Raw genomic sequence first — 16,649 nt, 5'->3', positions numbered from 1 at the left:
GGTGCTGAAATATGCAGAGCAGCATGCTCTTAAGTAAATTACATTTTTATCAGTCTAGACTCAATACGGTGCCTTTCAGTCCCATCAATTTAATTATAGATATGAGGAAGAATAGTCAAAAAGACAACTCTGCCGCCAGACACAAAATAAAGAAATAAAGAATATACAGAATCACACACATTTCCTTAAAGACATCAAATAAGACAAACAACCATCTCAAACTCTCCTGAGAAGGACCAGTGCTTTCCAGTATTTTAAATCCTTTATTTTAAAGCCTCAATTTCCTTTTCCGTTCTCCCTCTTTAATTCTAAACCATGCAACAATAATAAAAAAAAATACAACATAAACATAGGATTGTTGCTTCCATCCTTATATCTTTAGTTGCGTTTTAACTCTAAACCCATTCACCAGTTAGATTCAATACAATAAATCCAGGATAATAAACCCCAGCAGTAATCAGTAGTTACAGATTACTGTTTACGTCCAGGATAATAAACCCCAGCAGTAATCAGTAGTTACAGATTACTGTTTACGTCCAGGATAATAAACCCCAGCAGTAATCAGTAGTTACAGAGTACTGTTTACGTCCAGGATAATAAACCCCAGCAGTAATCAGTAGTTACAGAGTACTGTTTACGTCCAGGATAATAAACCCCAGCAGTAATCAGTAGTTACAGAGTACTGTTTACGTCCAGGATAATAAACCCCAGCAGTAATCAGTAGTTACATAGTACTGTTTACATCCAGGATAATAAACCCCAGCAGTAATCAGTAGTTACATAGTACTGTTTACGTCCAGGATAATAAACCCCAGCAGTAATCAGTAGTTACATAGTACTGTTTACGTCCAGGATAATAAACCCCAGCAGTAATCAGTAGTTACATAGTACCGGTTACGTCCAGGATAATAAACCCCAGCAGTAATCAGTAGTTACACAGTACTGTTTATGTCCAGAAAGGGACAACAATATGTGCCTTTGAGCAGGTCAGTGTTGTGTCACCACATTCTCTCCAACACAGTTCAGAGTTTAAACATAAACAATGACGTTAAAAAGGGGGGCAATCTGCTCTTCAAACAATAACAAAATGAATGTACCAATCACAGATTGCCCCCTTTCGATAATGTTAATAACCATAGAAATAGAATGACTAGAAAGACAACTTCCACGCAAGACTGCGTCATTCTTTCCCTGTTAATAATGTCTTTGTAGTCTTCTAGTAATCCAGAGAAAGATTGGGACCTCGCCAACACCGCGTCCCAATTGTCTGTCCTTTATCCTGAAGTGTGCAGTTGTGCACTCCTCCCCCATGCATTTAAAATAAGTGGATGGATGAAAGCCTGCGCTTTAGAGTATTCACCATGAGTCCTACACCAGTCCTCTTTCAAATCTAGGAAGCCAAGTGAACTAGTCAAACTGCACAAGGAGCAGAAGACGGGTCAGAGGTTAGAAGATGTGCTTAAGGTGCTTGACGCCGTACGTCTTGAAGAAGACCAGGAGGATGAGAGTCCACAGACCCAGGATGAAACCATCTGGAGGATGCCAGTCCCTCTGCTTCGGTTTCTACAGGACGGGAGACAGACATCTTGGTACATATGCAGAAATACATCAAAATGTGATGTCGTACAATATAGAAAACAGGTAAAAAATAAATAAACACATTCTTCTTAATTGTACGGCCATAATCAATAAGTAGTTAACATACCCCTATTGGAATCCACTTGGCATACAAGTTAAAGAAGCATAATAAAACAGTGTGTTTATAGGGTATCTGGTACCGGGTCGAACCCACTTTTGCCTCCAGAATATCCTGAATTCTTTGTATTATGGAAACCTTGTTCAGTTGGTATCAAGGGACCTAAGGTGTGCCACACCGTTACACCACCGCCACCAGCCTATACCGTTGACACCAGGCAGGATGGGGACATGGAGTCATGCTGCTTACGCCAAATCCTGACTCTGCCATCAGCATGACCACAACAGGAACTAGGATTTGTTCTTAACAGTGTTCAACAGTGAATGAATATTTCCAAGACAAACAGGTAGACAATAAACAAACTAAATAAACAGGCTTATCCTGTATCATCTATAGGTCTTACAGGCTGCTGGGGGGTGTACCTGGCACAAACAGCCACCATCACCACACCCAATCTACCCAGAACCCCCCCAAACAGCCACTATCATCAAACCCAATCTACCCAGAAACCCACCAAACAGCCACTATCATCAAACCCAAATCTACCCAGAACCCCCCCAAACAGCCACTATCACCAAACCTACACAGAAACCCCCAAACAGCCACTATCACCAAACCCAATCTACCAAGAAACACCCAAACAGCCACTACCACCAAACCTATCTACCCAGAAACCCCCAAACAGCCACTATCACCAAACCCAATCTACCCAGAAACCCCCAAACAGGCGCTTATATCCTCTAAGCCAATCTCTGGCACATCCAATGACAAGTAACCACATAACTGGTCTACAAATATCATAATTACCTTATTACATACATTCTGTCTACAACGAACCAGACCATTTCCCTGTGCACTTTCAAATTGGGCACAAACATTAAACATCAATTCTTACATTAACGGAACCTGGAGAATGGCTGACAAGCCAGTAACATATAGAGGTGAGATCCTGGCTGACAAGCCAGTAACATATAGAGGTGAGGTCCTGACTGACAAGCCAGTAACACATAGAGGTGGGATCCTGGCTGACAAACCAGTAACATATAGAGGTGAGGTCCTGGCTGACAAGCCAGTAACATATAGAGGTGAGGTCCGGGCTGACAAGCCAGTAACATATAGAGGTGAGGTCCTGACTGACAAGCCAGTAACATATAGAGGTGAGGTCCTGGCTGACAAGCCAGTAACATATAAAGGTGAGGTCCTGGCTGACAAGCCAGTAACATATAAAGGTGAGGTCCTGGCTGACAAGCCAGTAACATATAGAGGTGAGGTCCTGGCTGACAAGCCAGTAACATATAGAGGTGAGGTCCTGGCTGACAAGCCAGTAACATATAGAGGTGAGATCCTGGCTGACAAGCCAGTAACATATAGAGGTGAGGTCCTGGCTGACAAGCCAGTAACATATAGAGGTGAGATCCTGGCTGACAAGCCAGTAACATATAGAGGTGAGGTCCTAATATAGCGGGGCAGTATCACAGGACCTATAGAATAATATAGTGGGGCAGTATCATGCTAACACAGGAACTATAGAATAATATAGTGGGGCAGTATCATGCTAACTGCTAACACAGGAACTATAGAATAATATAGTGGGGCAGTATCATGCTAACTGCTAACACAGGAACTATAGAATAATATAGTGGCGCAGTATCATGCTAACTGCTAACACAGGAACTATAGAATAATATAGTGGGGCAGTATCATGCTAACTGCTAACACAGGAACTACAGAATAATATAGTGGCGCAGTATCATGCTAACTGCTAACACAGGAACTATAGAATAATATAGTGGGGCAGTATCATGCTAACTGCTAACACAGGAACTACAGAATAATATAGTGGGGCAGTATCATGCTAACTGCTAACACAGGAACTATAGAATAATATAGTGGGGCAGTATCATGCTAACTGCTAACACAGGAACTATAGAATAATATAGTGGGGCAGTATCATGCTAACTGCTAACACAGGAACTATAGAATAATATAGTGGCGCAGTATCATGCTAACTGCTAACACAGGAACTATAGAATAATATAGTGGGGGCAGTATCATGCTAACTGCTAACACGGGGAACTATAGAATAATATAGTGGGGCAGTTTCATGCTAACTGCTAACACGGGAACTATAGAATAATATAGTGGCGCAGTATCATGCTAACTGCTAACACAGGAACATATAGAATAATATAGTGGGGGCAGTATCATGCTAACTGCTAACACAGGAACATATAGAATAATATAGTGGCGCAGTATCATGCTAACTGCTAACACAGGAACTATAGAATAATATAGTGGGGCAGTATCATGCTAACTGCTAACACAGGAACTATAGAATAATATAGTGGGGGCAGTATCATGCTAACTGCTAACACAGGAACATATAGAATAATATAGTGGGGCAGTATCATGCTAACTGCTAACACAGGAACTATAGAATAATATAGTGGGGCAGTATCATGCTAACTGCTAACACAGGAACTATAGAATAATATAGTGGGGGCAGTATCATGCTAACTGCTAACACAGGAACTATAGAATAATATAGTGGGGGCAGTATCATGCTAACTGCTAACACAGGAACTATAGTGTCTCACCTGGTGTATAATCTCAGCCACTGGTAGTTGGTCCACGTATGACTGGCTCTCTGTCTTCAGCTCACTTACTGGTCTGATAAGACAAACACAAAACATTAGACCACACACACACACACACACACACACACACACACACACACACCCCACATTAGACTACACACACACACACCCCACATTACACTACACACACACCATTAGAGAGACAGACTAGTCTGGTACACAACACTATAAAAACGGAAGTGGTTGGTTGGCACAGCATTATATTTAATGATGGGCTGTCAGCTGTGTTATTGTTATGTTGGACACTGTGTGTATATAAAGCCTCCAGCCTGTTGAACACTGTGTGTATATAAAGCCTCCAGCATGTTGAACACTGTGTGTATAAAGCCTCCAGCCTGTTGAACACTGTGTGTATAAAGCCTCCAGCCTGTTGAACACTGTGTGTGTATTAAGCCTCCAGCCTGTGTGTATTATATATTTTATTATTTTTACCCTTATTTAAGTAGGCAAGTCAGTTCAGAACAAATTCTTATTTTCAATGACGGCCTACTGGGGAACAGTGGGTTAACTGCCTTGTTCAGGGGCAGAATGACAGATTTTTACCTTGTCAGCTTGGGGATTCGATCTAGCAACCTTTCGGTTACTAGTCCAACGCTCTAACCACTAGGCTACCTGCCGCCCAATGAGGTGCAGGCTTCTTACTGTGACTGAGCATTACCCTGAACTTCTCCAATATGCTCTCAGACAACCCCTAAGAGTGATGCAAGGGCAGAAACCTCCAGTCAAATCAAACTTTATTGGTCACATATACATATGCAGGCGTTATCGTAGATGCAGCTAAATGCTTGTGTTTCTAGCTCCAACAGTAATACCTAGCTAAATGCTTGTGTTTCTAGCTCCAACAGTGCAGTAATACCTAGCTAAATGCTTGTGTTTCTTGCTCCAACAGTAATACCCAGCTAAATGCTTGTGTTTCTAGCTCCAACAGTAATACCTAGCTAAATGCTTGTGTTTCTAGCTCCAACAGTGCAGTAATACCCAGCTAAATGCTTGTGTTTCTAGCTCCAACAGTAATACCCAGCTAAATGCTTGTGTTCCCAGCTCCAACAGTAATACCTAGCTAAATGCTTGTGTTTCTAGCTCCAACAGTGCAGTAATACCTAGCTAAATGCTTGTGTTACTAGCTCCAACAGTAATACCTAGCTAAATGCTTGTGTTTCTAGCTCCAACAGTGCAGTAATACCCAGCTAAATGCTTGTGTTTCTAGCTCCAACAGTAATACCCAGCTAAATGCTTGTGTTTCTAGCTCCAACAGCGCAGTAAAACCTAGCTTAATATACCACAGCTAAGGGCTGTTCTTAGTCACGACGCAATGCAGAGTGCCTGGATACAGCCTTTAGCCGTGGTATATTGGCCATAATATACCACAAACCCCAAAGGTGCCTTATTGCTAATTACAAACTGGTAACCAACATAATGAGAAATGTACAAATAAATGTTTTGTCATACCCGTGGTATACTGATCTGATATACTACCGCTGTCAGCCAATCAGCTGTCAGGGCTCGAACGACCCAGTTCATAAAGTATAACATTCTATAGGTTGCAAGAGTTTTGTATAATAATTTCAATTGAAAAACTGTAAAAGTGGCTCTATTTATTACTGTGGCTCCTTTAAAATCAGTCAAATTAATTTAAAAAAAATGATCTTGCTTTCTTTTAACCTTTGGTTGTAGAGGACAGTACAGTCAATTCTTCCCGCTAACATAGGATGTGTGAAGTGACTTTACTCCAACAACAATAACAGGAAATCTTACCTTTCCACAGCCAGATGCACCATGGGAGCTGTCAGGTTGATGGTTTCCACGGTGATCTCTACTTTGCGTACACTGCCAAAGAAGTCGGTGATGAGGACGTTACCGGGGTCCCGGAGGAAAAGGTCTGTACGGTGGCCCGGAGTGGACACACACTGACTCTTAGGACACACCTTAAACTGGAATACACATCGACTATTAGGACACACCTTAAACTGGAACACAAACAAATCTTTATTAAACCCAACTCAAGGAGGTTTTACAGCAGGGTTCTCTAAACACGGTCCGTCCGTCCGTCCGTCCCTTCTGGCCCATGGAGACTAATCCATAGTATTGATCATTAATACCCCCCTTCTGGCCCTGGGAGACTAATCCATAGTATTGATCATTAATACCCCCCTTCTGGCCCAGGGAGACTAATCCATAGTATTGATCATTAATACCCCCCTTCTGGCCCAGGGAGACTATTCCATAGTATTGATCATTAATACCCCCCTTCTGGCCCAGGGAGACTAATCCATAGTATTGATCATTAATACTGCCCTTCTGGCCCAGGGAGACTAATCCATAGTATTGATCATTAATACCCCCCTTCTGGCCCAGGGAGACTAATCCATAGTATTGATCATTAATACACCCCTTCTGGCCCAGGGAGACTATTCCATAGTATTGATCGTTAATACCCCCCTTCTGGCCCAGGGAGACTAATCCATAGAATTGATCGTTAATACCCCCCTTCTGGCCCAGGGAGACTAATCCATAGTATTGATCATTAATACCCCCCTTCTGGCCCAGGGAGACTAATCCATAGTATTGATCATTAATACTGCCCTTCTGGCCCAGGGAGACTAATCCATAGTATTGATCGTTAATACCCCCCTTCTGGCCCAGGGAGACTAATCCATAGTATTGATTATTAATACCCCCCTTCTGGCCCAGGGAGACTAATCCATAGTATTGATCGTTAATACTGCCCTTCTGGCCCAGGGAGACTAATCCATAGTATTGATCATTAATACTGCCCTTCTGGCCCAGGGAGACTAATCCATAGTATTGATCGTTAATACCCCCCTTCTGGCCCAGGGAGACTAATCCATAGTATTGATCATTAATACCCCCCTTCTGGCCGAGGGAGACTAATCCATAGTATTGATCGTTAATACCCCCCTTCTGGCCCAGGGAGACTAATCCATAGTATTGATCGTTAATACCCCCCTTCTGGCCCAGGGAGACTAATCCATAGTATTGATCGTTAATACTGCCCTTCTGGCCCAGGGAGACTAATCCATAGTATTGATCGTTAATACCCCCTTCTGGCCCAGGGAGACTAATCCATAGTATTGATCATTAATACTGCCCTTCTGACCCAGGGAGACTAATACATAGTATTGATCGTTAATACCACAAACAAAATCTAGAACAAAGAGACAGGGCAGCTTCACAAACCACAAAGATTGGTGGAAATAATATGCATTAGTGGGAAGGTGATCCATCGGAGGGGGCAGTAGAACCCCTAGGGGAGGGAGGGGGGCAGTAGAACCCCGAGGGGAGGGAGGGTGGTAGTACCCCTAGGGGGAGGGAGGGGGCAGTAGAACCCCGAGGGGGAGGGAGGGGGCAGTAGAACCCCTAGGGGGAGGGAGGGTGGTAGTACCCCTAGGGGGAGGGGGGGCAGTAGAACCCCTAGGGGGAGGGAGGGTGATCCATAGGAGGGGGGCAGTAGAACCCCTAGGGGGAGGGAGGGGGGCAGTAGAACCCCTAGGGGGAGGGAGGGTGATGCCTCTCAAATGGAACCCTATTCCCTATACGACGCACTACTAATGACCAGGGCCCCATGTGAGACACGCCCCGTCTCTCTCCCCCGTCAGGTCTCAAGACGCCCCATCTCTCTCCCCCGTCAGGTCTCAAGACGCCCCGTCTCTCTCCCCCGTCAGGTCTCAAGATGAAGGGAGGAAGAGTACAGAACAGAACAGAGCCCAAAGCTGTGAGGTCCGGCCCCCCGTCCGTCCCTCCCGTCCGTACCTCCTGTCCGGCTTGGCGATGATAGGGGCAGCAACCTTAAAGAAGGGTCTATAACATCTAACCCAGATGTTTTTTGGGGTCAAGTTTAAGGAGCTCCTTTAGCACCTCGGAATCAGTGACCGCCTGCAGGGAGAAACTTTGTAGCGGGGCAGGGGAAAAAGCGGGAGGAGCATTGGGGATTGTCGCATTAGAAGGGCTGGGAGATGAGGAAATGTTGGAGAGTCAAATAGGAATCCAGACTTAATGAAGTGGTGATTAAAGAGCTCAGCCATGTGCTTCTTGTCAGTAACAATCACATCAACATTAAGGGACATGGGCAGCTGTGAGGAGGAGGGTTTATTCTCCAGTTCTTTAACTGTTTTCCAGAACTTCTTGTGGTTAGACCCACAGAGAGAGAACTGCTCCTTAAAGTAACTAACTTGGCCTTCCGGATAGCCTGAGTACACTGATCTCATTTGCCTGAACGAGAGCCAGTCAGCCTGAGTATGCGTGTGCCGAGCCTTTCGCCAAATGGAATTCTTGAGGTGGAGTAACTCTGCAAGGTCACGGTCGAACCAGGGGCTGAACCTGTTTTTAATTCTCATTTTCTTTATGGGGGCGTGTTTGTTAACAATACCACTGAAAATATTAAAAAATAAGGTCCAAGTGTCCTCGACAGAGGGGATCAAGCTGACTCTATACCATTTTACAGAGGCCAGTTCATGAAGGAAGTTTTTAAGTTGAAAGTTTTTTAAGCAAGCGTCTGACCAATCAGGACAGGTCGTTTCACTGAGCAGCCATTAAGAACACAAGCTGTAAAACAGTTATCACTAAGGTCATTACAGAAAACACCAGACTGATACCTATCAGGATTATTTATGAGGATAACATCGAGGAGAATATCCCTTTTCTGGGTGTTTGGAGTCATTCCTTGTGGGATTGGTGATAATCTGAGAAAGATTTCGGGAGTCCCATTGCTTTAGGACTTGGTCAGGTGGTTTAAGCATGTCCCAGTTTAGGTCACCTAGCAGGACAAATTCAGACTTAGTGTAAGGGGCCAGGAGAGAGCTTAGGGCAGGTAGGGTACAGGCCGGTGCTGATGGAGGACGATAGCACCCAGCAACAGTCAACGAAGAGCTATTTGAAAGTTTAATGCTTAAAACCAGAAAATCAAATTGTTTGGGGACAGACTTGGTGGAGACAACCGAGCACTGAAGGTGATCGTTGGTAAAGATTGCCACTCCACCACCTTTGGAAGATCTGTCTTGCCGAAAAAGGACTAACCCCACCTTTACCCCCTTTAAGACTAACCCCACCGTTACCCCCTTTAGGACTAACCCCACCGTTACCCCCTTTAGGACTAACCCCAGCTTCACCCCCTTTAGGACTAACCCCAGCTTCACCCCCTTTAGGACTAACCCCAGCTTCACCCCCTTTAGGACTAACCCCAGCTTCACCCCCTTTAGGACTAACCCCAGCTTCACCCCCTTTAGGACTAACCCCAGCTTCACCCCTTTAGGACTAACCCCAGCTTTACCCCCTTTAGGACTAACCCCACCTTTACCCCCTTTAGGACTAACCCCACCTTTACCCCCTTTAGGACTAACCCCACAACGAAGAGAAAGGCCGAAGGAGAAGTAGAGAGCGTGCGAGAGACTCACCAGATCATTCATGTTAGCGGTGCTAGCAGGGTGAATATCCTCTAGAAACTCCAACAGGTAGAATGTATACCTGTCCATCAGATGGACCCCGATAGCCAGGTCTGGCTGGTGCTGGAATAACAGAACAATAAATACTGTTTAATACGTAGGAACTCTTATCGAATCTAAATGTATTGAGAAAGCCCTTTTAACATCAGCAGATTATACAGAAACCCAGCCTAAAACCCCAAACAGCAAGCAATGCAGATGTAGAAGCACGGTGGCTAGGAAAAACGACCTAGAAAGGCCAAAACCTACGAAGAAACCTAGAGAGGAACCAGGCTATGAGGGGTGTGCTGTACAGAAACCCAGCCTAAAACCCCAAACACCAAGCAATGCAGATGTAGAAGCACGGTGGCTAGGAAAAACTCCCTAGAATGGCAGGAACCTAAGAAGAAACCTAGAGAGGAACCAGGCTGGCCAGGAGGGGTGGCCAGTCCTCTTCTGGCTGTGCCGGGTGGAGATTATAACAGAGTACATGGCCATTAAGGCCAGATCGTTCTTCAAGACGTTCAATGATAATCACAGTGGTTATAGGTAAAGTGGTTGTATGGAGACTGGGTCGGAGCGAAGGATTGTTAACACTTTACTTTACAGAGTACAACACGAAGCTACTACCATGTCAACACCATAGAGGACAACACAAAGCTACTACCATGTCAACACCACCATAGAGAACAACAGAGCTACTACCATGTCAACACCATAGAGGACAACACAGAGCTACTACCATGTCACCACCATAGAGGACAACACAGAGCTACTACCATGTCACCACCATAGAGGACAACACAGAGCTACTAACATGTCAACACCATAGAGGACAACACAGAGCTACTACCACGTCACCACCACCATAGAGGACAACACAGAGCTACTACCACGTCACCACCACCATAGAGGACAACACAGAGCTACTACCACGTCACCACCACCATAGAGGACAACACAGAGCTACTACCACGTCAACACCACCATAGAGGACAACACAGAGCTACTACCACGTCAACACCACCATAGAGGACAACACAGAGCTACTACCACGTCAACACCACCATAGAGGACAACACAGAGCTACTACCATGTCACCACCATAGAGGACAACACAGAGCTACTACCATGTCAACACCATAGAGGACAACACAGAGCTACTACCATGTCAACACCATAGAGGACAACACAGAGCTACTACCATGTCACCACCATAGAGGACAACACAGAGCTACTACCATGTCAACACCATAGAGGACAACACAGAGCTACTACCACGTCACCACCACCATAGAGGACAACACAGAGCTACTACCACGTCAACACCACCATAGAGAACAACACAGAGCTACTACCACGTCAATACCACCATAGAGGACAACAGAGAGCTACTAACACGTCAATACCACCATAGAGGACAACACAGAGCTACTACCACGTCAACACCACCATAGAGGACAACACAGAGCTACTACCACGTCACCACCATAGAGGACAACACAGAGCTACTACCATGTCAACACCACCATAGAGGACAACACAGAGCTACTACCATGTATACACCATAGAGGACAACACAGAGCTACTACCATGTCACCACTATAGAGGACAACACAGAGCTACTACCATGTCAACACCATAGAGGACAACACGGAGCTACTACCATGTCAACACCATAGAGGACAACACAGAGCTACTACCATGTCAATACCATAGAGGACAACACAGAGCTACTACCATGTCAACACCACCATAGAGGACAACACAGAGCTACTACCATGTCAACACCATAGAGGACAACACAGAGCTACTACCATGTCAACACCACCACAGAGGACAACACAGAGCTACTACCATGTCAACACCACCACAGAGGACAACACAGAGATACTACCATGTCAACACCACCACAGAGGACAACACAGAGCTACTACCATGTCAACACCACCACAGAGGACAACACAGAGCTACTACCATGTCAACACCACCACAGAGGACAACACAGAGCTACTACCATGTCAACACCACCATAGAGGACAACACAGAGCTACTACCATGTCAACACCACCATAGAGGACAACACAGAGCTACTACCATGTCAACACCACCATAGAGGACAACACAGAGCTACTACCATGTCAACACCACCACAGAGGACAACACAGAGCTACTACCATGTCAACACCACCACAGAGGACAACACAGAGCTACTACCATGTCAACACCACCACAGAGGACAACACAGAGCTACTACCATGTCAACACCACCACAGAGGACAACACAGAGCTACTACCATGTCAACACCACCACAGAGGACAACACAGAGCTACTACCATGTCAACGCCACCACAGAGGACAACACAGAGCTACTACCACGTCAATACCACCATAGAGGACAACACAGAGCTACTACCACGTCAACACCACCATAGAGGACAACACAGAGCTACTACCACGTCACCACCATAGAGGACAACACAGAGCTACTACCATGTCAACACCACCATAGAGGACAACACAGAGCTACTACCATGTCAACACCATAGAGGACAACACAGAGCTACTACCATGTCAACACCACCACAGAGGACAACAGAGCTACTACCATGTCAACACCACCACAGAGGACAACACAGAGATACTACCATGTCAACACCACCACAGAGGACAACACAGAGCTACTACCATGTCAACACCACCACAGAGGACAACACAGAGCTACTACCATGTCAACACCACCACAGAGGACAACACAGAGCTACTACCATGTCAACACCACCACAGAGGACAACACAGAGCTACTACCATGTCAACACCACCATAGAGGACAACACAGAGCTACTACCATGTCAACACCACCATAGAGGACAACACAGAGCTACTACCATGTCAACACCACCATAGAGGACAACACAGAGCTACTACCATGTCAACACCACCACAGAGGACAACACAGAGCTACTACCATGTCAACACCACCACAGAGGACAACACAGAGCTACTACCATGTCAACACCACCATAGAGGACAACACAGAGCTACTACCATGTCAACACCATTATAGAGGACAACACAGAGCTACTACCATGTCAACACCATTATAGAGGACAACACAGAGCTACTACCATGTCAACACCATTATAGAGGACAACACAGAGCTACTACCATATCAACACCATAGAGGACAACACAGAGCTACTACCACGTCAACACCACCATAGAGGACAACACAGAGCTACTACCATGTCAACACCACCATAGAGGACAACACAGAGCTACTACCATGTCAACACCACCATAGAGGACAACACAGAGCTACTACCATGTCAACACCACTATAGAGGACAACACAGAGCTACTACCATGTCACCACCATAGAGGACAACACAGAGCTACTACCATGTCAACACCATAGAGGACAACACAGAGCTACTACCACGTCACCACCACCAGAGGACAACACAGAGCTACTACCACGTCAACACCACCATAGAGAACAACACAGAGCTACTACCACGTCAATACCACCATAGAGGACAACAGAGAGCTACTACCACGTCAATACCACCATAGAGGACAACACAGAGCTACTACCACGTCAACACCACCATAGAGGACAACACAGAGCTACTACCACGTCACCACCATAGAGGACAACACAGAGCTACTACCATGTCAACACCACCATAGAGGACAACACAGAGCTACTACCATGTATACACCATAGAGGACAACACAGAGCTACTACCATGTCACCACTATAGAGGACAACACAGAGCTACTACCATGTCAACACCATAGAGGACAACACAGAGCTACTACCATGTCAATACCATAGAGGACAACACAGAGCTACTACCATGTCAACACCACCATAGAGGACAACACAGAGCTACTACCATGTCAACACCATAGAGGACAACACAGAGCTACTACCATGTCAACACCACCACAGAGGACAACACAGAGCTACTACCATGTCAACACCACCACAGAGGACAACACAGAGATACTACCATGTCAACACCACCACAGAGGACAACACAGAGCTACTACCATGTCAACACCACCACAGAGGACAACACAGAGCTACTACCATGTCAACACCACCACAGAGGACAACACAGAGCTACTACCATGTCAACACCACCATAGAGGACAACACAGAGCTACTACCATGTCAACACCACCATAGAGGACAACACAGAGCTACTACCATGTCAACACCACCATAGAGGACAACACAGAGCTACTACCATGTCAACACCACCACAGAGGACAACACAGAGCTACTACCATGTCAACACCACCACAGAGGACAACACAGAGCTACTACCATGTCAACACCACCACAGAGGACAACACAGAGCTACTACCATGTCAACACCACCACAGAGGACAACACAGAGCTACTACCATGTCAACACCACCACAGAGGACAACACAGAGCTACTACCATGTCAACGCCACCACAGAGGACAACACAGAGCTACTACCACGTCAATACCACCATAGAGGACAACACAGAGCTACTACCACGTCAACACCACCATAGAGGACAACACAGAGCTACTACCACGTCACCACCATAGAGGACAACACAGAGCTACTACCATGTCAACACCACCATAGAGGACAACACAGAGCTACTACCATGTCAACACCATAGAGGACAACACAGAGCTACTACCATGTCAACACCACCACAGAGGACAACAGAGCTACTACCATGTCAACACCACCACAGAGGACAACACAGAGATACTACCATGTCAACACCACCACAGAGGACAACACAGAGCTACTACCATGTCAACACCACCACAGAGGACAACACAGAGCTACTACCATGTCAACACCACCACAGAGGACAACACAGAGCTACTACCATGTCAACACCACCACAGAGGACAACACAGAGCTACTACCATGTCAACACCACCACAGAGGACAACACAGAGCTACTACCATGTCAACACCACCATAGAGGACAACACAGAGCTACTACCATGTCAACACCACCATAGAGGACAACACAGAGCTACTACCATGTCAACACCACCGTAGAGGACAACACAGAGCTACTACCATGTCAACACCACCACAGAGGACAACACAGAGCTACTACCATGTCAACACCACCACAGAGGACAACACAGAGCTACTACCATGTCAACACCACCATAGAGGACAACACAGAGCTACTACCATGTCAACACCATTATAGAGGACAACACAGAGCTACTACCATGTCAACACCATTATAGAGGACAACACAGAGCTACTACCATGTCAACACCATTATAGAGGACAACACAGAGCTACTACCATATCAACACCACCAGAGGACAACACAGAGCTACTACCATGTCAACACCACCATAGAGGACAACACAGAGCTACTACCATGTCAACACCACCATAGAGGACAACACAGAGCTACTACCATGTCAACACCACCATAGAGGACAACACAGAGCTACTACCATGTCAACACCACCATAGAGGACAACACAGAGCTACTACCATGTCACCACCACCATAGAGGACAACACAGAGCTACTACCATGTCACCACCACCATAGAGGACAACACAGAGCTACTACCATGTCAACACCACCAGAGGACAACACGGCGCTACTACCATGTCAACACCATAGAGGACAACACAGAGCTACTACCATGTCAACACCATAGAGGACAACACAGAGCTACTACCATGTCAACACCATAGAGGACAACACAGAGCTACTACCACGTCAACACCACCATAGAGGACAACACAGAGCTACTACCACGTCAACACCACCATAGAGGACAACACAGAGCTACTACCATGTCAACACCATAGAGGACAACACAGAGCTACTACCATGTCAACACCACCATAGAGGACAACACAGAGCTACTACCATGTCAACAATACCTTACTTATCCTTCTTGACTGGAGGCCAGGTGTGTGTGTGTGTGTGTGTGTGTGTGTGTGTTCTGGTTACTTACCGACAGGGAGTCCTCTCCTACTTGACTGGAGGCCAGGGCCATGAGGTTAGGAGAGTAGAATCTCTCATACATGGAGGCTCCCTGACAAGTATCAATGATGAACAGTAGCTCATTGTACCTGTACACACAGACAGACACACGTTAAGATAGTAGAATCTCTCATACATGGAGGCTCTCAGACAAGTATCAATGATGAACAGCAGCTCATTGTACATGTACACACTCCCCTAAGTATATATTTTGACATTGAAGCTAAAAAAAAAGACATTGTCTCTATACTCCAGCATTTTGAATTTGAGATCAAATGTCTTATGAGGCGAAAAAGTTTAGCATTTGGTCCCATATTCCTAGCAGTCAATGATTACATTAAGTTTGTGACTCCACAAAAATTGTTGGATACATTTGCTGTTTGTTTTGGTTGTGTTTTAGATTATTTTGTGCCCAATGGCGTGACCCTGGACAACACCCTGTCGTTCTCCGCTAACATCAAGGCGGTGACCCGATCCTGTAGGTTCATGCTCTACAACATTCGCAGAGTACGACCCTGCCTTACACAGAAATATACACAGAAATATATAAATATCTTTTTCATGTTTAAAAAAGACAAACTGTTTTAGTGGGGAAAACAACCAGGTTCTATTTTGTATTGTATTGCAGGTCCTAATCCAGGCACTTGTCATCTCCCGTCTGGATTACTGCAATTTGCTGTTGGTGGGGCTCCCTGCCTGTGCCATTAAACCCCTACAACTCATCCAGAACGCCGCAGCCCGTCTGGTGTTCAACCTTCCCAAGTTCTCTCACGTCACCCCGCTCCTCCGCTCTCTCCACTGGCTTCCAGTTGAAGCTCGCATCCG

The 16,649-nt window shown here is 45.7% G+C and overlaps 1 protein-coding gene across 2 annotated transcripts; it reads right to left on the bottom strand.

Annotated features, from left to right (window-relative positions):
• Window positions 1-243: 243 nt before the first annotated feature.
• Window positions 244-16,217, bottom strand: LOC123733121 (GPI-anchor transamidase). Of its 2 annotated transcripts, none has more exons than XM_045712483.1 (5): window positions 15,796-16,217; window positions 9,765-9,875; window positions 6,109-6,284; window positions 4,294-4,366; window positions 244-1,585 (listed from the first exon to the last, which is right to left on the bottom strand). In XM_045712483.1, the coding sequence occupies exons 1-5, from the start codon at window positions 15,865-15,867 to the stop codon at window positions 1,460-1,462; spliced, it is 558 nt and encodes a 185-aa protein (XP_045568439.1). In that variant the 5' UTR covers window positions 15,868-16,217; the 3' UTR covers window positions 244-1,459. The 2 variants fall into 2 exon arrangements, with proteins under 2 accessions (XP_045568439.1, XP_045568440.1); XM_045712484.1 differs by having other exon boundaries at window positions 244-1,563; window positions 15,796-16,092.
• Between the last annotated feature and the right edge of the window lie 432 nt (window positions 16,218-16,649).

This window comes from Salmo salar, unplaced genomic scaffold (genome assembly GCF_905237065.1).
Source record: "Salmo salar unplaced genomic scaffold, Ssal_v3.1, whole genome shotgun sequence".
Classification (NCBI taxonomy): Eukaryota; Metazoa; Chordata; class Actinopteri; order Salmoniformes; family Salmonidae; genus Salmo; species Salmo salar.
This window is presented reverse-complemented; position numbering and strand designations above follow the sequence as displayed.

What these genes read in the sequence shown, in the direction of transcription:
- LOC123733121 (XM_045712483.1), bottom strand. Translation starts at nt 15,867, where the DNA reads ATGTATGAGAGATTCTACTCTCCTAACCTCATGGCCCTGGCCTCCAGT. An exon ending in GTGCATCTGGCTGTGGAAAG is followed by an intron (nt 4,367 to 6,108) that starts GTAAGATTTCCT and finishes TTGTCTTATCAG; the next exon opens with ACCAGTAAGTGAGCTGAAGA. An exon ending in TGGCTGAGATTATACACCAG is followed by an intron (nt 1,586 to 4,293) that starts GTGAGACACTAT and finishes ATATGTACCAAG; the next exon opens with ATGTCTGTCTCCCGTCCTGT.